This window comes from Panthera pardus, unplaced genomic scaffold, assembly GCF_024362965.1.
Source record: "Panthera pardus isolate Hobbes unplaced genomic scaffold, ASM2436296v1 HiC_scaffold_1, whole genome shotgun sequence".
Lineage (NCBI taxonomy): Eukaryota > Metazoa > Chordata > Mammalia > Carnivora > Felidae > Panthera > Panthera pardus.
This window is the reverse complement of record NW_026526654.1, coordinates 82262342-82288528: the sequence shown is the minus strand read 5'-3', so window position 1 is coordinate 82288528 and position 26187 is coordinate 82262342. Positions and strand designations below refer to the sequence as shown.

At 54.4% G+C, this 26187-nt stretch overlaps 1 protein-coding gene across 3 annotated transcripts in view; it reads left to right on the top strand.

Annotated features, from left to right (window-relative positions):
• Positions 1-21521, top strand: part of MTUS2 (microtubule associated scaffold protein 2) — a 371219-nt gene extending 349698 nt beyond the window's left edge. For all 3 annotated transcript variants that reach the window (XM_053900643.1, XM_053900642.1, XM_019447880.2), the window contains 6 exons: positions 6466-6571; positions 8896-8969; positions 12970-13068; positions 14201-14320; positions 16839-16936; positions 20911-21521. In XM_053900643.1, coding sequence (XP_053756618.1) covers positions 6466-6571; positions 8896-8969; positions 12970-13068; positions 14201-14320; positions 16839-16936; positions 20911-21124 — 711 coding nt within the window. In that variant the 3' untranslated portion in view covers positions 21125-21521. The remainder of the gene's footprint in view (positions 1-6465; positions 6572-8895; positions 8970-12969; positions 13069-14200; positions 14321-16838; positions 16937-20910) is intronic.
• The last annotated feature ends 4666 nt before the right edge of the window (positions 21522-26187 follow it).

Sequence of the window (26187 nt, the reverse complement as noted above, 5' to 3'; positions counted from 1 at the left end):
TACCTCTACTAACTCATTTAGTCCTCACACCGGCCCTCCGAGGTGGGTCCCATTATCGTCCCCATCTTACGGGTGAGAAAACCGAGACCCAGAGGCCACAGAGCTGGTCACAGAAAAGCCAGGGTGGAACCCGGTCTGGCTCCAGAGTGCATGCTCTCCAGCGCGAAATTAGAATTGTCTTCCAGGCTGCTTAGGCAGCGGTAGATGTCTGCCTGACCGTGCCTGCCCTCCGCGCACCTGCTGAATGAAGGCATGAATCCCGCTGGTTAACCTCAGCCCAGCCGTCTTATCAGAGAGGGCAGTGCATCCCGGAGCAACTAGAGAGGATTCCCAGGGTTGTGCTGCCCCCCCGTCCCAGCCATTGCCCTCCCCTCCCCGCTCCCAGGGCTGCCTTTCATGCAAGGAGACGGGGGTCCGCTGTGCTTCTGGGAGCACCTGCACAGCCCCATTCTTGGCTCTTCTTTCCAAGTCCCCAAGGCTCTGATGCCCCAATGCCCACCTTCTAACGGGTGTGTTATTTCACGTCGTCTGCTTGTGACATCCCAAAAGCAAGCTGGCATTTGTGAAGAGCGCTCTTTCAATCTCGGGCGAGCGCTGAGTGGCCCTCCATTATTGCGAACGTTCATGATCATGAACATTCAGGCTGCCCTCCTCGGACTGCTTCCAAATAAACATCCTGGATGGTGGCGGTCCCCGGGGGCTTGGGAACTCAGGAGGCACCAGGCCCAAGTCAGAGTAATGATAAGTACTGTTGTTGTCCTTTAGACTCTCCTCTTGGACAGCACTTTATTCAGCTTCTCAGGTTAGCATTCTCCTTTTCTAGAGGCCTGTGGAAACCGGACACACCTGCCTGCTTGCGGTGCTGTAGACCTTGAGATCAGGAAACAGAATAGCTTACAGCTAGAGTTACCCTGCTGCTGCTAAGATTAAAAACTGAGCCCCAGCGTCTTTCCTCCTAAGCTTGCAGAGCAGAGCTCCCGTGAGTCGACGTTTGCACCTGCTGTAGCCTTACCGATCTCCCGGCCCCTCAATACATCTCAAACGTGTGCAGATATCAACTAGTTCTGTGCCTCTGTGTGGGCGGCTCATTCCCACTTTTACGCAGGGTGCCTTTTCCTCCATATCCACTAAAAGACTTCTGGTCTGAAGATCTGTGGTCACCAGCAGGAGAAGGTGCTTGGAGGGAGCCCTCTGAGCAAAAGCTCGTGTTGGGGTGTGATGAATGGAAACCACGGAGCACAAGCCACAGCCTAGCGGGCCCGTCCACCAGCAGGGCGCCACCTGGGGCCTCACTCGAGTGTCACTGGTGCAGAGACACATGCCGGGAGATGTGCTCTCGCCTGGCTTCTAAGCTGGGACATAGCAGCCTTGTAGAGATTTTATGCTGGGAATTACTGGAAAGAAAGAAAGGCCCTGACTTTCCCACTTGAGGACGAGTTACGTAAGCTACCTATGTGTATTTAAGAAGTGCTCTGTCTTATGAAGGCTCTGAGTTCTGTCCTTGATCCTTCAGAATAAACAGCTAGTGATTCATTTATTTATTCATCTAGGCAGAGGATATTTAGCGAATGCCACGGTCCGCAAGGCATTATGGCAGGCCACCGCGAGAGATGCCAAGATGTGGGAGGTGTGGATTTACTCCCTCAGGTTACAGATCAGGAAAGTCCCGACAGAAGTGCCCGAGAAGCTGTAATACTGGGTGAGAAGTAGGAGGATGTGTTGAGGAATTTAGATTACTTCCAGCTGTGAAGATAAGGGAACGCTTTATGGTGGAAATAGCGTCTCGAGACTTCCTGTGTGAGCAAACCCTGCCTATGAAATTCCACTGGTGGGGGGGGGATGGGTGGTGATTTAAATCTGTGAATGATTCGGGTCCCCGATTCTGCTACTGCATATCCCTTCCCCAGCAGAGAGCAATGCAGGCGGCGAGGAAGAAGGCGAAACGCGCCTCAGTCCTGTGATTCCAATTTCCGGACAGAAAAAACGCTCATGTGTTCAGGGCAGGGCGAGAGTCAAGTGTATGAGTGCGACAGATTTGGATGGTCCACTCCCCGTGTCAGTTACCCGTGCGGGAATCTCCGCGCTCTGTGGGTCTTCCTTATCAGGGACGATTGCGTTTGGCAGGGCTATCTCCACAGGTAGCGGCATCTCTGGGCTTCTGGAGCCTTCAAAATCAAGCTAGCCCATCTGCCTTCTCCTCGTGCCCCCGTGCCCCACGGCGGGCAGGGGGGAGGCGGCGTCAGCTTTGACGTGCGGGGTTTTCAGAGGCTTTACTCAGGTCGGGAGCTCACTGTTAAGGCAGGCCGACCTCTCAGTTCACCGCAGGGTCTCCCGTAGGACACATCCAGCCCTTCCGTCACCTGGAGGGGCAAAGACTGTCCCTGCCTACACATGGGAATCACGTGGGACGACTTGGGACAAAACACACCTCATCGTCCTTGGCCCACGTGAACTGAATCAGAATTGCTGAGTGGGTCCTGCCACGGGGTGGTTTGTGAAGGCTCCCCGGGGCCCAGCACCGCACGTGTCCTGGGACGTGCAGGGCCCTGTCCTGCGGTCTCTGCTTCGGGGCACGAGCAGGGGGCATGGCCTCACCCCTTGGCTTTCTTCTATGACTTCAAGACACGGCACGACTTTTACTTTTCACGTGGGACTGAAAGGTGTTTCATTAACATCACCTCTCATTCTGTTATGTGTGGCCAGCTACACATTAACAGAAGCCAGCTTGCCAGAGCTTTCCCGAAGCACGCAAAACCGATTTTCACTGTAAACACACGTGCTTTTTCCCTTTCCGCCCCAGATGTAGTTCCTTCTTTGCCCAGCTTGCAGCCGTCCTCTCTGGGCTGCCTGTGGCTGTCGCCCAAGGATACTTCGCCACACAGTCCGGTGTTCAGGGATCGGATTTGTGACCGTGGACCCCCTTGCTCCAAGACCCTTTGGCAGTCTGTCTTACTCCCTGACCCGGCCCGGAAGTCTCGAGTCCGGGGCTGCTGGCTCCTACCTGCGTTATGGGTTGCGCTCCACAAAGGGGGAGCAGAGCCCTCCTTGAGGAGCAGTGGTGCTCGCCCTTTGGAGTTTCCACCCGCTCTGTCTCGTGTCCAGGACATGCCTTCCGCCCTTTCCTGAAGAAATCATCCTCATAGGCTTGCTGGCAGGCTCAGTGTCCCCACGCTTAATCAGAACGTACAGAGGCCGCTTTGTCCATCATCTTGCATTATGTCTCTTTGGTCCTGCTCGGCAGGCATTCAGCTCCCATCAGCGGAAAGTACACTCTCCCTAATCAGACAGAATGAGGTCCCCGGGGGCCCTCTGTTCTTCCAGCACCAGAGCCCCCACACGCCGGGGGGGGGGGTGGAACCAGGAAGATAGGGGCTTCTGTGAACAGGTGCCCACGTGCTGAGCTGCAGAGGGACAGAGGCGCACCCGTGAACGTGAGGCTGCCCTGAGTCGATGCCCAGGACACTGTGGCAGCGATGGAAGGGAAGGGAAGGAGGGGGCTCCTCGTTACCTAGGGAGGAACATTAAGAGAGCCCTGGAGAACAGTAAACATGGCATTTCTGCATGACGGCGACTGTTGGACGGACACGATGACAGACGCCCCTGTGGCACAGCCCTCAGCCCCCTCTCCCTGGAGAAGGGAGGAGGGCGGTCCAGCAGCGGTTCAAGGGGGCCCTACCCCGGGGTTCTAAAAGGAGAAGAAGGATGCCTCACCCAGCCCAAGTGTGCCGTGGGCTGTCTAGTTTAGCGCCTTTTGCCTCTGACTGGGAGGCCGGTGCGTGAAAGGAGCTTGCGTTTCCCTCGGTTCAGCTGGGCTGAACCTGCTCGCGTGCCTTGAGAAGTTTTCGCATCTTCTCAGGCTGAGAGCCCCTACTGGCTCCTTGGGACCGTGAGCCCGTGCTCCAGAAGGCAGCCAGCAGCCATGGGAAATGTCACAGGGATTAATATGACAAGAGGGAGGATGCCAAAAGCGGGCAGCCCCTCCCTCGTATTCTTCAAAACCCATAAAGACACACAGAAACCTAAATTACTGAAGAGTAAGGATTACTGTGCCCACATTTGGGCTCAATGGCTCTCCTTGGGTTCTTTCAAGACCTACTGGGCTTTCCTCTCATTGCATATGGGCTTTCAGAGTTAGGGACTTACTAATTCATTCGTAAAAGCACCTCTGAGGGGCCGTAGCAGTTAGATCATGCCCTTCCACCGTTCCTAACATGTTGGGGGCAGTGTTTTATCACCACTAAGTCAAAGACCTGCCTTCCACCTGACCAGAGGGCCATGTATCTGGCCACACACATAATGTAGCATTGCCAGTCAGGGCACATCCCCCTCCAGGGATGCATGGGACTCTTCTGGAAGTCAGCCCTTCCATCCATCTCTCTTTCCTGAAACGACCCATGGCAGTTTCTGGAAGAGCCCGATACATTTGAATCATACCAAGGTCTGATGAAAGATTTTTCTTTATACCGAAGCGGGTCACATCACTCCAAATAATGTGTGGGTACTTGTTTCTACAGTGTGCTATGGGCTTCACTGACATCAGTAATAAAGCAGAAAGAAAAGATATTTCCATTTTTTTTTTTTAAGTCAGGGATTTATTTTTCCAAGAGACTAAAAGGCTTTGGACAATGATGCCATAAAAACCTCATATAAACAGGAATTGGACAATTAAACACTGTGGTAATCAGCCTTTGTGCTGATTGGCTTCAGAGCTCTGAGCCTTAAGGAAAATATCGTTTAACCAAGAATGGCCAGTAAATAAAAGAGAATCGTTGCACACCATGTCCGTTTTCCTATGATAAGGCAGCTTTCCTCACACAGCGGAGTTCACTGTTGGTTTTGCCAGAGATATTTCTTTTCCAGCGGATGAAGTTTTCATTTTCCGCAGGAGAGAGAAGTCAGGCAAATTCTCCTATGCGATTATCGTATCCAGAACAGGAATCGGCCCCATTTAAAACTAAAAATACTCCAATGCCTCCACTTCACGAGTGGGCTTCCTTTCTTGTGCAGAACCCTTCCTCCCTTCAGAGCAGAGGTCGGCTTGTGAATTATCCGCAGACACATGAGGGAGCTAGACTCCCCTCTAAGCGGGTGGCTGAATATGACTGGCTAGAAGCAACATATTCGCCACCGGTCCACCGAAGAGCTTTAGGACCCGGGCCCATTTCCCGGTCCAGTGTTTTTCAAATGCCAGGTTTTGACACAGTAGGTTGTGAAATGAATTTAGTGGTTTGCAACTGGCATTTTGGAACACAAAGTAAGGCAGAAATGTTAAAGCCAGATTATTGCAAATAGGAAGAGAACGTGCTGTTTTGTGGAACTTTGGTTTCGCCCATGCGTGATGTAACACACTGTGGTGTTTTCTACCGGTGGGTCACGGACCAAGAATTTAGAAGAAGGTTCTCCTGGTGTGCTACTAGGAGGAGAGGCGGGGGGTTTTTTGCAATCGCTCCTGAAAGCCATGTATTTGAAGTTAAAGCAACAGCCACACCAATAACAAACACAGTAAACGTGTGGGGAGTGCTGGGTTGCAGCGATCGGGAAGCGTGAAAATAAGAATCCTGAACCAGCTGCACCGCCTGTGATTACGTTCTGGAAATGGGCCTTCAGCCGGAGAAACCGGAGCAGCTGCACGTTGCCTGGGCGGGAGGCCCAGGTGGTAATCTGGAGGGCACGGTTACGGGGAAGCAGGTGCAGCGAGCACGCACAGATCTGCCGGCCTGCCTCGGTGCCGGTGACAGGATCCCGACGCATTCGCTGCGGTCTTGCTGGGGGAGGCGACACGGTGTGTTGGAGAGAGTTTCGCCTGTGGCGTCGGACGGACCTGCGCCGACTGCCGGCTCTGCCGTTTACGAGCCCTTGGCAAAACACTTCAGACCTCCCTAAGCCTCGGTCTCCTTGTCTGTTAAATGGGCGTGAAAATACCTGGTTCGTGATGCTGCTGTGAGAGCCAAGTGCAGTAACCAATAGCAGGTGCGTTAATAGAGGTCGGTTCACTTAACGTACCTTGTGCCTTCACGCTCCCGCCTGTCACTGGGCAACAGAGAGCAGAGCATCCAGTAGAGGACCCTCTTCTTTTCCTTAGGCACCATTACCTCATAGTGATTGGCGAAGGGGGAGGAATGGGAGGAGGAAGGGGATGGGCCGGAAGCCAGGCCCAGGGCAGTGAAGAGATGACTCGGGCAGCCGTCCGCCATCTTCCTGCGGACAGCCGGGCTGTGGCAGTGACTCCCCTGTGACCTCCCCCGATTCCGGGACTGCCACGTCATCACCAGACCCTGGCTCTCCTGCCTCGGCACAAGGCCGAGATAGCCGTCATCTCGGCAGAATGACCTGTCCTTGGCGTTTCGGGCCACGGACCTTTCCAGTTGGGATTCCACCTCTGTCCTCCAGGCAGCAAGGACACTGCTGCCACAACCCCCCCCCCCCCCCCACTCTGTGTGTAACCATAGCCGTGGCCTCCTTCAGGTAGAAGACATCACGGCCAGCCATGAGGCTGCTGTCCTGGAGATGGAGAATAACCACACAGTAGCCATCGCGATCCTGCAGGATGACCACCACCACAAGGTCCAAGGTAGCTACCGGCCGCCATATGTGCGGCCCTTCGGGGTGGGTCGTGTGAGCCCAACCTTTCCTGCCATCCTTCTCCTCGTGCTCCTCTTCCCATTTTCCCTTCCTTTCCTTCCGGTCCGTCTTCCGTGTCGCTTCCTGTGGCAAGAAGAGCTAGAAATCCAGGATCCATCCAGGTAACCACTTCGTTCCTCAGAAGCAGCCCCCCCTCAGCCCTGCCTGGATACGAGAACCCTAGGGAGCCGTCCCAGGGGCTCACGCCCAGCCCGGGTCCCAGCTGGGGCTCCTCGGTGGCTGCTCTGGGGTGCTGCTGCTGGCCGTCACGATGGCTCAGAGCTCCTGAGATGGTTCTGATGGGGTCTCGAATCTTGAGAAGCACTATTCCCAAGTACGCCTGGAAATCCTGGGCTTTACCTTGTCTCGTCGCCTCTCAACACAAAATGGCAAGCCGCCGTAGGTCCGTGCACTTGCCCACGTTTGTGGTGTGCTCAGGGCCACAGCAGCGCCCCTGTGGATCTGCGTCTCCACACCTCATAGCCACGCACCGTATGCCCCGTGGGCTAAACAGAGTTCCAGACGGTGGGATTTCTTTCTACATTTTTGTAACTTGAATGATCTTCCAATACGTAGAGGTTTTTGTGGGTCGTAACAACAGTAACAACATTTACTCATTACTGCCAGGATTTTGACTTTGCCAAGGAACCTTTTTTTTGACGTGCGTGTACATTAATATTTACAACTTCTTTTTCGATTTCAACCCCCCTCCCTTTTTTTCTCCTAGTCCGCTGACTGTGAAAAGTGTATTAAAAACAATGAAATGTAATACATAGGTTAATGAATTTTAAGAATTTGAAAGTTAAACATTAGAGTTTAAACTTTTTTTAATTTTTAAAAAATATTTATTTATTTTGAGGGAGAGAGGGAGAGAGAGAGAGAGAGCAAGGGGTCGGGGGGAGAGGGAGAGAAAGAATCCCAAGCAGGCTCTATGCTGTCAGCATGGAACCCCACGTGGGGCCCAATCTCACGAACCATGAGATCGTGACCTGAGCCAAAATCAAGAGTGGGATGCTTAACGGGCTGAGCCACCCAGGCGCCCCTTAAAATTATTTAAGGCTATTGGGTTGCCTTTTGTTTCTGTATTTTCATAAAAAATAGACCTGGTAGGTTTTTGTGATGAATGAAATCTCACTTAGACACCATATCCAAGACCTTTGAATTATATATAAATGTGGAGGCAATGTAAATGTATTTAATGATAGCCAAAAATGCATTACTATGGTCAGGATGATACTTTCAATGACTATTAAAACTAATCATGTAGACAGAGCCAGGTAGACCAGAAGGCCACATGGCTTTATATCAATGAAATCAGCACAGACTTCCCCCCCCCCGCCCCCGAATGCAAATTTCAGCTATAAACAACTAGATTTCTTAGAGGCTTTCGCCATCATTACTTAAAAGATTTGGGTCAATGGAAACCACAAAGTCTTTCCTAATTGCAGCTCATGCCAGCCCGAATGATAATTGCTGGCCTCCAGTGCTCTCCTGTTCTGAGCATGTGCTCCTGGCTGATTAATGAGACCTTTCCTCACTGCAGTTCTAACATGAAAACAAATTGCTTGTGTGGCCAGAATGAGATGCGCTTCACCCAGCCAATAAGATTCTTTCCATCTGGAGGAAAATAGAATCCATTCACTTAATAACTCTTACACGACATCTCTTTCTGCCTAACTTGCAAATTATTACCAGAATGACACTTTTCACGGGACAGAATTGTTCCATACTGTCTGACAGGAACCAGTCCAATTAGTCCTTCCTTCTGTCTGAGCTTCTTAATGTTGAATCTTTGCTCAAGCAAATCCTAGAGATCGGTGGTTTCCAGAGTATGGCCCAGGAAAGCTTGGAGAATCAATGAGTACTGTGCGTGGAGAATCCAACTTGGCCAGGGTGGTGGTAAAGCAGGTTGTAGGAATCGTGTGTGTGTGTGTGTGTGTGTGTGTGTGTGTGTGTGTGTTTCATGCGCACGTGCGTTTATGGTGCATGTGTGCACGCACGTGTATGGGGACGTGTGTTCACGAGCACGACTGTGCTGTTTGCTTCCCTCGCTCGTTTCTTTGCTCTTTCCCTCTTTGTCTTTCTTTGTCCTATTCCCCTGCTCCTTCTTTCACTGTCTTCTAAATGGGACTGCATATCGTTTCAAAATAATGGAGAAGTCTGTTTAGGCTTCAGCCTGCTATATACCAGTGTCCCTTATTTACCTGAGTCTGTCGGGGTCTTGTTTGATCTTTTTCAAGAGACCACATTAACTGTTTGACCTCTTCTCTCCAGAACTGATGTCTGCCCATGAGCTTGAAAAGAAAGAATTGGAAGAAAATTTTGAAAAGCTGCGGCTGTCACTACAGGTTAATATTCATTCTCTTAAAGGTGCATTTGTTCTTAAAGTTTATTTGTTTTGAGAGAGAGAGTGTGAGGGAGTAAGGGGAGGGACAGAGAGAGAGAGAGAGAGAGAGAGAGAGAGAATCCCAAACAGGCTCCACGCCGTCAGCGCAGATCTCATGAACCGTGAGATCATGACGTGAGCCGAAGTCAAGAGTCGGACCCTTAACCAGCTGAGCCACCCGGGTGCCCCAGTATTCATTCTCTTCACTCTGGTCTCACGATGATGGCGGTGTCATTATGCCTGTCCACAGACATTTATCTAGCACCTACTGTGTACAGGATCCTGTGCTAAGCATCGGGATGTAGAAGTAAATGAGACATATGCCCTGCCCTTTGGGAAGTCACTGTCCACTCAGACAGCTGTGACCCGAACAGTGACAGACAACACAAAAGGTAAATACTTACGCCCAGTGAATACTACCGTTAGTGAGCGCCACAGAAGTTCTGAGATGATGGTCCCCACTTGCCATGGTCTGACCTGAGCTGTGTCTGAGGAGGAGGGAGTGCTTGAGGACGGTATTCCAGGCAGTGGGAATGGGGTGACGGTATCCCGTTGTGAAGGATAGGTGTCATAGGACATGTTCTGGGAATTATCGAAGGGACTTTAATCAGCTGGAAGTGGGTGAGATGAAAAGAACCTTCTTTGCCTTCCACCACCAACCCGCAGAAAGTGTGGGTCTCCGAGGCCAGGGAGCCGCCTGGCTTCCTGCTGACCTCTGCGGGAGAATGAAGGGTCTCCCAGACTACGTGCATCTCCCTCCTGCCTTCTAGAGACCCCGGCCACCCCCGGCCCTAGGGCAGAGCTGCCTGGGAAGCGGGGGTGAGGTCGGTGGCCCTGCTTCCCTTCCCAACCATCACAACCAGATTACTCGTTAAATATCAGGGACGCTCACGTGGGGAAATTGTGGGAGGTGATTACCAAAACCGCAACACAAAGGTGGGGATTTTGCTTCCTTGATGGCGCGCTTTCCCCTGGCAATGTTCGTTGACCAGAGCCTGCCCCCCAAGAAGAGCACCCAGGATTGTGCAGCTAGCCAGTCTCACAACTACTGAGCATTCTGTTCAGAAGTTAAAATGGGAAACCGCCTGCTGCAAGCCGACCCCCGACTCATCGATCCATCGATGGTCGCCTGCGCGGTCATCACACGGCTTATCCTCGGCACGTGAACCCCAGACTGCCTTCGGGTACCCCGCATCCCACACCATCAGGTGCACGCCCCCTAAGGTGCACAAACCAGGACCATACTGTGATGTAACAAAAACCCCATCCAGTCCACAACCAAAAAGAATTGAGAGTTTAGTTTCATATGTGGGTCCTCACGCTGCTGCTGACATTAAACCGTCATGAATTACGCGTATTTTACTTGTGATTCTCCACGGGCAGATTTCATTTGGGCTGGAGATTATTTGGTGCAAAGAGGATGGAATTGTCGAGACTCCCTTTTTGGGCTACTGGTGGCTAGAGAAACAGGTCTGGGGCAAGAGATTGGAGCTTTCAGTTTAAATCCCCACTGTACCCCCTCTTACTAGCTTTGAAATTGTGGACAGTTACATGAGCTCTGTAAACCTTACTTTCCTCATCTGTAAAATGGGGATGATAATGGGACCTCCCCCAAGGTGTGAGCAGATTAAGGGAAATGATGTATGTAAAGTGTCTAACATGAGGTGGGTTCAAGGTAAATGCTAAAAAGTAGCAGCTATTAGGGGCGCCCGGGTGGCTTAGTCAGTTGAGTGTCTGACTTCGGCTCAGGTCACGATCTCACAGTTTGTGAGTTCGAGTCCCGCGTCGGTCTCTGTGCCGACAGCTCGGAGCCTGGAGCCTGCTTCGGATTCTGTGTCTCCCTCTCCTTCTCGTGCTCTGTCTCTCAAAAATAAATAAGCGTTAAAAAAAATAAAATACAAAAACAATAGTGGCTATTGCTATTATAATAGTTTAAAGCATTGCTCCATTTACTGTTATTATTATCATGCCATTGGTTAACTCCTGAGTGGCCCGTGCTGGGCCAGGTCACCAGGTCACCGTGCTGGGCCTTTCTGCCTCTTAGCTGGACAAAAAGGAGCGAACCCAAGTTGAAAGATAGTCCGTTCTGTCTGATTGCTGTGGCACCGTTGTGTGCCTGGCGATCTGTTTTGAGTAATGGTGAAGAAGGCAGAAAATACACAGTTTGACATTTTAGATCTATCCTAAGTGGCATTTGCCTGATGCGTCTTCACGGTTTTGTTTTTTTAACGGACGGGGAGAGACTTGAAAGAAATGCTTCCTCCGACAGCGCGGACGGGTTTGGGATAGGAGCCACGTAGCGGTACATTTTTAGAGTCATGTTCTAGAAGGTGACCGGGCTGCCCAATGGCTGTGTGCCAGGGCCCAGCCGGGTTTGCCCGGGGCTGTGATCTCCACTCACCAGCTCCTGTGGGTACAGACTCCCACTGATAACTATATTGCTCGAATGTACCAGCATTTGCATTTAATGGCACCGTGGGGGCTTTTATGCCTTAAAAATGAAATTGGAAATAACTGGAAACCAAAAAAAAAACAACAAAAAATGGAAAAGGAAGCCGCCAAAGATGGTTTGTAAAACAGGGTCCTCTGGCGAAATGAAGAAAGCAGTCAAGCCAGCGTTTCATACGTTACGGTATTTTCATGTGGAATTATATCATTTACGATACCTAGCTCTTCGTATCAGTGGGGTGAGGTCACTTCTCATGCTGGCAGAGTTCCTGGGGAGACCCTAGTCCCTGTGTTTTAATGTTACAGAAGTGGCGTCACTGGGCAGAGTATCTTGGGACACGCTGCGTGGACGAGGCCCCGTCGCTCGCTGCGCTGGGGCACCGCGAGAAAGCCCACTGCCCTGCACCCTTTGCTCGCCTGCCGTGCTCAGGCTGGGGTTGCAAGCGAGGTTGAGTGTAGTCGCATCTGCCCTGACAGCCGGGGGCCGGGAGCCTTGGTCCAGCCAGGGAGAGGCTCTCCACAGGGGAAAAGACTCCGCCCACACAGCAGCCCACGCCAGGGACGTGCAATCCGGCCCTGAGGCCCAGGAAGGCCAAGGGGAGGAGGCCAGAAGCGAGCAGAGCAGGAGAGGGGGCTGGCCAGTGGAGGCACCGCTGGTGGGAGAGCTGGAACGAAAGGCGGGGCTGGAGGGGACAGTGAGATCTGAGCGAGCCGGGAGACAAGAGAGGCCGTTCGGAAGATGCACGGACACTGTGTAAAGTCCGTGCTTCATCTTGATGCCAGTGGGGTTTTACACGGAGGGGGTGACGGGGTTGGGTTTGTGCTTTCGAAGGCTCCCCCTGACTCCACCTTGAGGGCAGAAGGGTCCTACCCCAGACGCCGGGTGCAGGAAAGGGCCAAGCGCATGGCTAAACTTCAGGGAGAGGGACCAGGAGAGCTTGCGGACCCCAGGAACATCACGCGGGTGGAACTGGCGGGACTCGAGACTTGACCCCGAAATTAGTGCGTTTGGTGGTGGGAAGAGGGGTCTCAGGCAGATGGTGAAGGTCAAGGATGGTTCAATGGTGTAGAAACGAGGGCAGCTCTCCGTTGAGGTAGGTATCTTGTTCTTCCTAAAGTCAGGGACTAGATGCCTCCCTCTGGCGGTAGTTTGCCTCTGTGATACTAAATCAGATCATTGAATCAGATATTAAGTAATTAATAATAGTTTAATAATGAATTCAGATATTAAATCACGAAATGCCTCCCGCCAGCAGGCTCCTTATTTGGGGACGAGGGGCAGTGTTCTCATCTTGGGAAGTGCTCGGAGTCAGGCTGCCGGCCCCCAAGTTCTCCCCCGGGGTCGGGACCCTTCATGTGCAGCATGGGTGCCACGTGACCCCCTCTTACCACGTGGGACAGGCAATCCAAGCGGCCTCCACCTTGCGGCCCGGCGGGGTGGCCGTTGCCTCACGGCTTCCCCGGGCCACAGTGCCTGCGGCGGACCAAGCTGGCCTTCTTGTCATGCCTTGCAGGACCAGGTACACATGCTGACCTTCCAGAGCCAGTCTCTGCGGGACCGGGCCAGACGCTTTGAGGAGGCCCTGAGGAAGAACACCGAAGAGCAGCTGGAGGTAGTCATACCCTCCCCCCTCCCCCCGCCGACCCGGCCTTGTGGCTCCCACAGGGCGCGCCCCCCCCCCCCCCCAGGAGTCACCTCTGCAGTCTCCCCCGGTGACAGGACCTCTGTGTTGATCCACTGCTGGAGCGACAGCTGGCCAGGACACGTCCCCGTCAACGCCTCTGTCCTGACACAGGGGACGGCCGTGGGGTTCTCCGTTGGCATGATTTTTTTGCCAGATTCCACTCCCCAGCCACTGTCCCTGAGCTGGGCTCCACCCCGCCTGGGAGCTCTCCGCCACCCCCCCCCCCCGCCCCCCGGCTGGGACCCACCCCTCCACTCGTTCGCCCCCAGGTGTCCTTTAGGCCCGCACAGGAGGTACCCCCGATGGCTGCGTTGGTAACTTGAGGGGAGTTTTTTCCAGAAAAGCTGGCAAAACTCCTTCCCTCTGATGGAGGGTCGCCAGATAACATACATGACGCCCAGTGTAGTGTGAATTATAAATAAGTGAATTTTTTTTTAGCATAAATACGTCCCATGTGATACTGACACTTTAAAAAAAAAAAAAAAAAGGCGGTGTATCTGGAATTCAACCTTAACTCAATGTCCGGTATTTTGTTGTTGAGTTATTACCTCTTGGCAACCTTACTCTAGCATTTGTTTTTCTGAAACGCCTTTTCTGCTTTCAGAACCACTTTGCTGACTTCCTATGCAAGAATCCCTCCCTCACACACACCCCCAACTCCCCGTGGACACAGGGGAGACCTGTGACTCCTGACCTGTCTGCTGAATGAAGTGGTCTGGGCCAATGTTAAAAGTCAATGTCGAGTTTGCTCTTTTTCCTCCATGAGCTCCCTTTGGGGAATGGGCTGGCAGCCTCCAGCCATCCCAGCCTCCGGGCTGGTCAGTGGATGATGGCCTTACCTCTCTCATTCCCCGGGGGAGCTGGGTCTCTCCTGGCATTTCCAGGGGGAGAGCAGCGGGCGTCTGTATCAGGCAAGGCCGTGAATGCGCCCATGCTGACACTCCGGGGCCTCCTGGGAAGCTTGTTATGGAAGGCCAGATTTAACCGGATTCACGGCACCGGTGCATACTGGGCTGTGCTGGGACCGCCGGTGACCGGCTCTCGCTCTCTGCCGCTGTAGATTGCACTGGCTCCCTATCAGCACTTGGAAGAAGACATGAAGAGTTTGAAGCAGGTATTAGAGATGAAGAATCAGCAAATACACCAGCAGGAAAAGAAGATCATTGAGCTAGAAAAACTGGTGAGTCGGCCTGCGTCCTTGGGAGAGTTCCAGTCACCTGAATGGTATGCCTTACTGGCATCATGGATTCACAGCCTGCAGACGGTGGGCCCTTCCCTGTCCATTGCTTACACCTGAGCAGAAATGCCACGGTTGGTCTCCAGGCCTTTCTTAGGAAGCCAGGAGTTTCTTTTATTTAATGTGTGTGTGTGTGTGTGTGTGTGTGTGTGTGTATGTACATATGTATATGTAAATATGTATTTTTTTTTTTGAGGGGGCGGGCAGGGGCAGAGAGAGAGGGGAACAGAGAATCCAAAGCAGGCTCTGTGCTGATAGCGGTGAGCCCGACTTGGGGCTCAAACTCACAAACCGCGAGATCATATACCCTGAGCCGAAGTCGGACGCTCAACCGTCCGAGCCACCCAGGCACCCCTGGAAAGCCGGGAGTTCTAATAAGGGAACTGAAGCGGCTTCATCCTGTGCAACTGGGAGCCCTCCTGATGGCCTGTCTCCAGCCCCCCATCCGGCCTTCCTGCCCTGGGGGAGTGCTGCTTCCTCCCTCCTCCCTGGGGGGATGGGTGGCCACACTGAGCAGAGCACTTTCCATATGTTGGTTCTTCCACCCACTGGAGCGACCCACTGGAGCGGGTGTTGTCAGGAGCCTCATTTCACAGACGTATATGCAGACGTATAGGAAGGGGGTGTATCTCACCCAGAGCCCGTAAGTGGCCTGCCCGGGCGGGAGCCCTGGCCCCAGGGCTCCCATCCCTGCCCTCGCGGCCCTCTGCCTCCCCCTTCAGCCCGGTTGCCATGGAACTGGCAAAGGGGCCCGCTGGAGAAACAGAGCGCCCCAGAGCTCACTCCCCTCCCCTGCAGGCACAAGGGTCATACAAGGGCTGGAGCTGGAGACAGTCGTCAGAGTCACTAAGCAGAGCAGCGTGCTTCCAAGGAGACACCGTCTGGAGGTGGAGGTTGGCCTCGGGGTCTCAGATCGCTGTTCTTCCTTTTTGATTGCTATATTCAAAATTAACTTTGACGCTGCAGAAAGAAAATACGTGCATTATAAAAAATTATAAGATAGACGCAAGTAAGGAGATTAGGATGTCTTTCCAACCACGGCTAACGCTTTCCAGAGTTTTTGCTCTGTACGGTGTGCCCCCCCCCCCACGTGCAGATGGTCGTATCCTGCTCTCTTCCAGCGAGCAGACCTTTAACTTGCCGTCTCGGTGATGGATCATCTCATCTTACCTTTGAACGTTTGTCCCTGTCTGTCTCTGAGATATCCCTTGCCGCCGCTTTTCCCACACCAGGGGCTGATCTAGGACCACGTGCCGTATTCGGCCATCATGTCCTCTCTTTCTAGCACCTCTGCTTTGTGAGGCGTCTCTCGCTGTATGGCGTAGGACGGGGGCAGACTGGGGTGGGACTGTCCACAGCCAGCATCCTGGGTGATGGTGACCACACGGAGCTTCCCAGCAATGTCAGAGCCCTGCCCTTCCGAGCCGTGCCATGCAGCCCGGCCCACGCGGAGACCCACGACCCTCCGCCCCCAGGCTGGGCCATCCGCATTCAGTTGTCTGGTCACCCGCAAGCCTCGGGGTTTATTTGGCTGTTCTTAGCCATGTGCCAGGCATTCTGCCAGCATGCGTGACTTCTCCTTGCAGAAACCTTTCAGCATTAAAAAAAAAAAAAGACCAGTTTAGTCACTTCCCATTCCTTGGGAGCACAGATGCAGGCTGAAGGCAAGGGCCTGACTAAAGAGCTACGACAGAGCCCGGCCCGTTGGCTCTGACGCCCAGCCCTGTTCGTGGGAGGGTGACAGTTCTCTTCCGAGATCAACTACCCAGCGGTGAATTTGTCATTTTCTTTTCAAAACAAAATTTATTTCTGAATTTATCTTAGAATGGAACTGTGCTTCAGCAGGGCCCTGGGGGGACACACGGACAGAGAAAAAGGCGTAAGTTGCAGGGTGATACTGACCATCGATGGCGTTAGTTTCTGATAATGTACCGAGCCAGTCTCGGGCTTTGGGTTCCTGGCTGCCCGGACCCTCAGAAGGAAAAAATGCGTCCGCGCCATTTGTATTCCCACCCCTCCGTTAATTCAGAATGTCATACTGTGCAAACACGCCGGGCCAGGGATTGTGATGTATTGCAGTTGACCCGTCAGGAAGAACCCGGGGACCCGTCAGCCACCCTAGGTCCCAGCGGTGTTCGCAGCTCCCCTCTGACAGCAGGGACACTCCCCACGAGAAATGTATTCTACACGGGAACCTGATGTACGCACACACGTGCACAGTAGAGGTAAAAAAATGTTTATATCTAAAATATGTGTAACAATAATAGTTTTATTACTACGTATGGTTTGCACTCTGGTATTTTCTGTCCTGTTCTGTTTAAAAGGCACAGGCTGCTCACATCCCTCTAACTTGATTCTGTAATCACTAAGGCATCGCAAACTGCCGTCTGCCAAGCACTGTTCTTGACAACCAAAGCCCAGAAGCCTTGCTGAGAACCTCTTAACACTGCGTCTTTTATAGGCGGAAAAGAACATCATTCTAGAAGAAAAGATCCAGGTTCTCCAGCAGCAGAACGAAGACCTCAAAGCAAGGATCGACCAGAACACCGTTGTCACAAGGTAGGGGGGGTCCGGCTGTGTGAGCTTCCTAAAGCATGTGTCACCTACAAAGTGGCTTTGCCGTAGCACTTCTTTGGGGGCTCTGTTTTTGTCCCAGCATCCAATTTGCCTCACTCCTCCGAGCTGTGAGGCCTTCCCCACGCAGGCTCTCGGCCTTTCCCGTATGAAGAGAAGGACAAAACACACCACCACGTCGGCCACCCGGCCCGTGCCCTGGGTCTGCATCTCGGTTGTCCCCACCTTGGGGGAAACGAGCGAAATCGGCAGAAATGTGTGGCAGGGGTCTCCAACGCAGCTGGGAGGTGGAAGGTTCCTTTCTGGGCGTTTTGGAGAGACCTGCCAGCTGAGCGTCCCCAGGCAAAGGAGAAGAACCACCTAAGCAGCCCCTGAGCCGAGCTGGGCAGACCCGTGGGGGGCCCTCGGCCGCTGAGCCGTTCTCCTGGGCCGCCCGGCCAGCGGACAGCGGGGGGTGCAGAAGCCAGAGGGAAGCCGTGTAGCCGAATGCAGCTAGCTATTGTGGGTAATAGCGTTCCCCTCTCAGTCCCCTGCTCGGAGGTGCTCCAACTCTCAAGGAAGGATGTGGAGTAAAGCAGGGTTGGGGCTCGGTCGGCCAACGGGAGGTTATAGGCATACCTCGGAGATACTGTAGTTTCAGCTCCAGACCACCCCAAGGCAGCAAGTGTCGCAGGGAAGCAGCCAGATGAATTTTCCCCAAATGAGTGGTTTCCCGGTCCGTATAAAAGGGAAGTTTACACTCCCCTGTAATCTGTTAAGTGTGAAATACCATTGTGTCTAAAAACCCAACGGACATGCCTTACCTTAAAAATACTTTATTGCCAAAAAATGCAAACCATCATCTAAAGTTTCAGTGACTCAGAATCTTTTTGCTGGCGGAGGGTCTTGCCTCAATGTTGATGGCCGCTGACCGATCAGGGTGGGCTTCCTGGAGGCTGGGGTGGCCGGGGCAGTTTCTTAAGACGACAGTGAATTTTGCCTCCTTGATGGACTCTTCCTTTCACGAACGACTGCTCTGTAGCCTGTGATGCTGTTTGATAGCATTTCACCTACAGTAGAACTTCTTTCAGAACTGGAGTTAGTCCTCTCAAATCCTGCTGCTGCTTTATCTACCAAGTTTGTGTAATATTCCAAATCCCTTGTCGCTTCAATAAGCTTCACAGCATCTTCGGCAGAAGTAGAGTCCATCTCGAGAAACCACGATTCTTAGCCTCGAGAAGCAGTCCTCACCCGATCACGTCCTATCACGAGATCGCGGCAATGCCGTCCACGTTCAGGCCCCGCTTCTAGTTCTGGTTCTCTCGCTGTTTCCACCACATCCGCAGCGACTGCCTCCACTGACGTCCTGACCCCCCCGCCAAAGTCATCCCGAGGGTGGGAATCAACTTCTTCCAAACGCCTGCAAATGTTGACATTTTGACCCCTTCCCATGACTCGTGAATGTTCTTAATGACATCTAGAATGGTGAATCCTTTCCAGAAGGTTTTCAACTGATTTTGCCCAGATCTGTCAGAGGAATCACTCCCTATGGCAGCTATAGGCTTACCAAACGCATTTCTTCAAGAATAAGACTTGAAAGTCAAAATGACTTCTTGATCCATGGGCTGCAGAATGGATGTTGTGGTAGCAGGCACGGAAACAACATTAATCTTGTTCGACATCTCCATCAGAGCTCTTGGGTGACCAAGCGCATCGTCAACGAGCAGTAATATTTTGAAAGGAATCATTTTTCTGAGGGGCAGATCTCAATAGTGGGCTTCAAATATTCAGTAAACCGTGTTGTAAACAGATGTGCTGTCATCCAGGCTTTGCTGTTCCATTTATAAAGCACAGAGTGGATTTAGCATGATTCTGAAGGGCCCCAGGATTTTCGGGTTGGTCCGTGAGCGCTGGCTTCAACTTGGGTCGTCAGCTGCGTTAGCCTCTTACGAGCACGTCATCTGTTCTTTGAAGCTTTGAAGCCAGGCACTGACTTCCCCTCTCTGGCTGTGAAAGTCCTCGATGGCATCTTCTGCCAACAGAAGGCTCTTTTCTCTACACTGAAAACCTGTTGTGCAGTGTAGCCACCTTCATGAATTATCTTAGCCAGACCTTCTGGGTAACTTGCTGCACCAACACTTGCTGCTTCACCTTGAACTTCTAGGTTATGGCGATGGCTTCCTTCATAAGCCTCATGAACCCACCTCCATAGCTTCAGACTCTTCTTCTACAGCTTTCTCACGTCTCTCTGCTTTCACAGAATTGAAGGGAGTTAGGGCCTTGCTCTGGAGTAGGCTTTGGCTTAAGGGGATGCTGCGGCTGGTTTGATCTTTTATTCGGACCACCCACACTTTCTCCGCATCAGCAAGAAGGCCGTTTCACTTTCCTATCGTTTGTGTGTTCACTGGGGTGTCCCTTCTAATGTCCCTTCAAGAACCTTCCCTTTGCCCTCACAACTTGGCTGCCCGTTTGACGCAAGAGGCCCCAGCTCTCAGCCTGTCGAGGCTTTCAACGTGCCTTCCTCGCTACCCTTTTGACTTCAAGTGAGAAATGTGTTACTCTCCCTTTCGCTTGAACACTTAGAGGCCATTGTAGGGTCGTTCTCTGGTCTAATTTCAATATTGGCGTGTCCTGGGGGACAGGGAGGCCCAAGGAGAGGGAGGGAGACAGGGGAGTGTCTGGCTGGTGGACAGAACAGTCAGTACACACGAAACATTGGGGCGCCTGGGTGGCTCAGTCGGTTGAGCGTCCGACTTCGGCTCAGGTCATGATCTCACCGTCCGTGGGTTCGAGCCCCGCGTCGGGCTCTGTGCTGACGGCTCAGAGCCTGGAGCCTGCTTCGGATCCTGTGTCTCCCTCTCTCTCTCTGCCCCTCCCCTGCTCACGCTCTCTCTCTGTCTCAAAAATAAAAACATTAAAAAAGAAAAGAAAAGAACACATGAAACACACACACACATGCACGCACACACAGCGTCCACAGCTGAGCTCCTGGTGCTGGCATTTCGTTACCACCGCAGAAGCTCACGGGGGAGACTGTGCAGGGAGCAGGTCTGTGACCTCCCCTCCAGCAGGGGCGGCAAGACCCCACTGCTGACAGCCTGAGCAGGGGAGGGGCGGGGGTGGGGGGAGCCAGAGCCTCCTCCCCGCCCGGGGCAACCCCGTGCCTCCCCTGCAAATCACAAAGGCACCCCGGTCCAAAGAGCAAGTCCGGGCCTTACGCGAGCGAGGTGACTTCCCAGGCTCAGTCCAGCCAGCTGCAAAACAGCTGGGTCCTTATCCCGGTCAGGTCCTCAGAGGCACCGTCAGTTTTTAATGCCACAGAGCAAGCAACTCACGCTTCCTGGCAGACGGCACAGACGGCATCCATTCATTCTCCATCAGGCGTCCCTCGTCAGCAGACGTTCACGGAGCGTCTGCTGTGGCCGGGCCCCAGGCTGGACGCCAGGGACTCAAGAAGGCTGTGGCCCGTGTCCTCGAGGGCGCCTAGCCCAGCAGGCAGGCCGACGCACCGAGCGTTTGCAGCAAGGGAAGGCAGGTTGCTCTCCTGGAGACCCAGGCCAGGGGCGGGGAGGCCGAGATTTGCCCCGAGGCCGACAGCACCGTCCCTGTGCTGTCCCTGTCGGTCGCCACTGTCTGTGAGCCTCCTGGGCGGCACGCCCACACCAGCCCCCCACTCCTCTCCCGTCCTCTTCTGCCTGGCACCTGCTCTGTCCGCCGGACAGCCAGCGCCACCCCCTGACCGGGCAGAGGGACTGGGAGCTGACCCGGTGCCGACGGAGAGACTCTGGGAACAGACGTGTCCGTGGGATGAGCGGAACTCACGTTTCAACCCGAGGTTCTTGGTCACCGTGGTCCCCCTTGTCCCTGTCCCCCCGCATACAGCCCCCTCGCTTGCCTCAAACCCACTGGCCTGGCGGATCTCCAGGTAGGTGCCTTCCGGCGTGATCGCCACTTGATCGTTTCCTACTCTCTTCCCGCAGACAACTGTCGGAGGAAAATGCCAATCTCCAGGAATACGTGGAGAAAGAAACCCAGGAGAAGAAGAGACTGAGCCGAACCAACGAAGAGCTGCTGTGGAAGCTCCAAACCGGGGACCCGACCAGCCCGGTTAAACTGTCCCCCACATCCCCTGTTTACCGCGGCTCCTCCTCGGGGCCCTCCTCTCCCGCCAGAGTCAGCACGACGCCCAGATGACGCCGCCGCCACGCCGCCTGCGGGAGCCGTGGCTCCCGTCCACCCAGGGCTCCTACCTGGAGGGAGAATTGACCAGGGGCCGGCCCGGGGCTGGCCCTGCACGCATGCTCCGTAGCTGCCTAGCTGCATTCTAAGCCAAGTCCTCTTCCGATCCTCGTGTAAGACTGTCCTGGCGTTGGCGCTTAGGAAAGCGTAAACGGTAGTGTCTGATGTGCAAACGTTTGACCGTAGTTAGAGCCAAAAGAAAGAAAGAAACTCCAGTTGTTCCCGAGCAATGAACTCTCACTGCAGAATTTCAGGTTAGCTACAAATAGCTCAGTTTTGAATATACATTGAATAATCCTTGTGTACTGCACCGACCTGTGTGTATATTTAGATACACGTATATACACATGCAGCGGTTCTGAATTGCATTTTTTATAACACGAAGTGCTGACATATTTTGGTGAAGGTCAGCAGTTTTCTAACTTGTGCCTAAGAATTATTGGGAAATGAAAATGCATTTCTATCTAGCTTCCCAGGAATATTTCTACCCAAAATAGAAAAAGGAAAAAAAAAAAAAAAAAAAAGATACAGAGAAGAAGCGCCTTGCAACCTACCACCAAGTGGTCCTCTAACACAAACACCAGCGATCTGTGAGCGGTAACTGCCTTCGGAACAGTCAGCTTCGTAGTCAACATGATGTGAGGTCACTATTATCCCATTCACAAGTTTTAACTATCACTACTCCTGTCGTGAGTGGCGAAGGGTTGGGGTGGGGGGAGCCCCTCGGGGGTTTGGCTTTTCTCGTGGACGGCGCTCATGACAGTGGCTCATCTACAGTCTCGTAAACACGAGTTTGGCTTTTTACCCAAGCGGCATCTTGGAATCCGTCGTCGCGCTCTTGCACCCTTGGGAAAATGTGGAAGAGCCTGACCTTCTAGAGTGAGGGGGAGGATGGCCTTGGAGTTGGCCAAGACCATCCGCACTCCATCCTCAGGAAGGAGCACCGCTAGTACGATCTGTATCTTGACTGAGCACAGAGTAGGAAAGCGTCCTCTGGCACCCCGTGTCGTTTGCTCTCATGCGATTCCATAAAGGGTCAACCCACCGAAACGGGACCCTGGGCCCCCACGTCATAGGCAACCTTCGGTTCTGTAACTCAACCCCCTCACTGTTCATTGAGGTGGCTCAGGGGTTCTGGCAGGAGCTTCCAGAAAGCCAGCCCTTCCATCCTGGGGGATCCGTTCCAAGCTGTGCTAGACCGTCACATGACCTCCCGCAAAGCCAGGCGTGTTTTCTGCCGGACGACCAAGCAGTACCACAGCCGACGGCGGTCCCTTCTTAGGCCCAGGAGGTTCTTCCCAATGGAGGAGCCCATGAAACCGCCAGCCAGCGGTCCTGGCTCCTGGACTGGCATGCATCTCGGAATCGGTAGACTTAGACCGTGCAAGCTGTCCCCGTAAGTGCTTTGGAGGTATAGGAGCAGAATACACAAAGAAAGATGTAGTTTTGACGGTCGATACGGTGACGGCACTGATGCCTTTGGTTCCCGTTGGTGACAAAGACCCTGCGCTTTCTCCCGATGGCCCCTCAAAATCGTCCCGAGCACAGGGCTGCCTCTGAGCCTGCCCCAGGCCAACAGACTCACGCAGGGATGCTCCGGGCCCCGAAGAAATGGCCTGCGGGGTGGGGGTGGGGGGACCTGCTCGGCACGCACGCGGCCAGCCTGAAGACAGGCCCGTCGCGGTCCTTGCGTGAGTCGAGGCTGGCTGGCCTCGGCTACATCTCATTTCTCGCAAACCTCCAAGGGTCTCTGCCCATCCTAGGGACCCACACATTGGATCCCCCTTGAAGAAACATTTCTTTTTTCCTTTGGTGGCTCTGCATGATGTTGTGATATTGAGTTGGGCATTCCGTTAGAGTAGATCCTGCCACGTTGACGAAAGACACAATTATTTATTCTGTTAGCAGGCGCCACCTGCAGAGGACGGTTCAGCAGCCCCGCGCTGCCAGTCAGGAACTGCTTCCATCACGACACCTGCTAAACGCAGTTACACGGCAACACGCGTTTCAGTGTTCCATTAGAACGTGCGACGGACGGCGTGGTAGCCTATTGCAAAGTTGTAGAGACGTTAGAACTAAGTAATCCCTCGCTAGGTGTACTAGAGCTTTGCCCTAACCGGCCCCGACCTCGGGTACTTGAGCGAATTCCCACGTTGCTCTGGCCTCCTTCCTTCATCCTGGACGCCCGTCACGTGTCGCTCCTATCCTGAAACGCGGGGGGCGGCAGCCGCTGTGCCCCGTCCCCCCCCCACCCCATCCCTCCCACCCCATTAGGACTTGGACCTCTGACATGGAAGTCCCCCTGGCGCCCCCTCCCAGGCTGGAATGGTTTCCACATACGGATGCTGCAGCCTTCCCCGCCTGCCTCATACCCACCAAACCTCACCAGCCTCTTCCCGGTGTTCAGGAGACATGTCCGTGCCCTTGCACCCACCCCCGCCCACCACAAGCGGGATGAGGTTCTGGGGGGGGGGGGGGTGCGGTGTCAGGGGAGGGGAGGGGGCTGACGGGCTGGCACACTTGCTGAGTAGTTGATGGGGCCACACGCTATTTATCTGGCCCCTCCCGTTTCTGTGTTGCATATTTGTGTTTGAAGCATATTAAAATTAACTTGAGGGACCTTCTGTGACATGCACTTGATGTGACCGTTCGCCCTCTCAGGCTCCAGGAGATTCAGGCCGGGGACCCAAGGCAGGGAGGCAGGGCGGTGTTTCGCAGGCCGGGTTCCTTTTCGGCGTGTGCCAGGGTCAGCTGACCGTCACCGAGAGCCCCTCTCCCCGGACGCAGCAGGTGCAGGGTGCCCACAGCTGTCTCCCAGCCCCGATCTCCAGCAGCCCTGCCCTGGACTTGAGAGAGCTCGGAGGCTCTGCTCTGCAAGGCCATCTTCGGTGGGCTGGGGGGGGGGGGGGGGTGCTGGAGTGGGTTGGAAAGGGACACAAAAAATTGAGTATATAGTCCCCCTCAGCATCGATTTCAAATTCAGACCCAGACAGGGGTATGTTTCCACCCCACAGACGGTCTGATGTGTCCTAAATCCCAACCAGTTTTATCTGGATCATCACTGACCTTTCCCTTGAGTGGCAATGTCCACAGCTACAGCAATTCCCTATCCTGGGCTTTCTTCCCCCAAGGGGGTGGGGGCGGGACACAGGACCCCGGAAAGTTCTGCAGCTCTCCCTGCAACATCCCGAGGGCAGCCAGGACACTCTCATCTCAACCTGAAAGCGCCTGCCCCCACCATCCCCCGGCCTCAGGCTGGCCAGCCGGACCCCGGAGCGTCCACGGGGGCCTCCCCCTTCTTGGGGTTACAAGGGAGCCCCCCGGGTAGGCCAGCTCCCCGTGGAGGCTTTGCAGGGCATGTGGCAGGGACAGCTATTTAGAGAGACTTCGAGTCTGCTCTCCCGAACAGTTGCTGAACCAGAGACTTTTTGCAGTGATCCATCCCGAGTCACTCAGAGACCTGAGAGGGACACCACAGGTCCCCTCGGGGTCACCCGTGCTTCCAGACTGTTGAGGACAACTGCCTATTTATTAATGATGGTACTTGTCAACCGGTCCTAACCTGTTAATTTCCTCCCGGGGGTCTTGGGTCCTCCCCTTTCAGAATAACCACTTCCCCAGTGTCCTTGCCCCTACACATGAGGTAAGCAAAGGAAAAATGGATCATCTCAGAGAAGGGAGGGATGGAAGAGCTCACGTCGGGTAGAAACCTCAGAGCTGGATACTTCGCACCTGCCGGTGGGAGCTGCACGCTGTTTCCGCGCCTGGTGCCGCATCGTGCAGCATCAGTGGCCGGCCACCAAGCGACGACTCGAGGACCACACCCTGTCATTGCCTCTGGGATCATCGAGAGTCAGAGTCCCGGAGACTTTGGGTCCAATACTTAAAAAAAAAAAAAAAAAATCATGAAAGGCTGGTAAGCTGTCCCCGTTGTGAAGACGGAGTTAATTCACTGAGGTTTGCTGAGTCACTTATTTAAAAGCCGGGTGGCTTCTCTTAAACTCCTGGAGGCAACGGCAGGACAGCCGGGGGCCCATTCTTCCCGCTCAGCCTGGGGGTTAGACGTGCTGGGGAAGGGCAGGTGCATTTGGCCTCCCTCACCACCACATCCGCAAGTTTTGCCAGTGTGGGCACCACGAGGTGGGGGGCGGGGGGTCGGGTGATGCGCGGCTCTCAGCGGGGACCACCGGGCTGCACGTGACCGAGGGACCCCGTCCGGCGTTCTGTGCGTCCTGCCCCCCCCCGCCCCCCCCCCCCCGGCCGCCTGCCAGGAGCACCCACACTGCCAGATCCCCGAGCACAGCACGCTGCCCCTGCACGCCCCCCCCCCCCTGCTGTGCGCACAGTGGTCTCTTGGGTTAACTGCACCCACACTAATGTGGCAGGGTCGTGTCCCGGTCCCCCCTCTCCCGCCACCCTGCAGGGGGCTGCCATCTAAGCAGGCGCTCGGAACGTCATCGTTCCAAGGAGTAGAATCTGAAACCTCCACGGAGCCACCGCGATTTAGGTGCCGGACGCAGCGACACTTCCGCCACCACCCCCCCCCCCCGCCCCCCGCCACGTGGCACTGTCGTCAACAGCGGCGTCTCCGGCTCGCGGGGCAGCCGCATTCTGTAAGACGAAACTATTCCCTTCGGAAGAGGGGCGGACAGGGCGGCCCATGGTTGGTGGCCCAGCCGTCGCCGGCTCTGTTCGGTGGCCGAGCAGGGCCGCGCTGGAATAGGCGGCCGCGCCCCCCCCCGCCGCAGGCTGGAGGCCGGCGAGGAGTTCGGGAGGCTTCCTCGTGGCTGCCGGTGCCCAGCTGTTCGGAGGCGGCTTTTGATTCGCCGGAAGCGTCTCGTAACCAAACCGTGCGAGGCACGGCTTGCTCCAGGGGGCTCCCCCTCAGGCGTCCCGAGTTGGAATCCCCTGTGGGCTCAGGCTTCCCTGCGAAACGACTGACGCCCGGCTGGGGACTCCTCGGGCCGCTCGCCCCGCGCCGTGCCGGCCGCTAGGTGGCGCTGCGGCGCCGCGGGAAC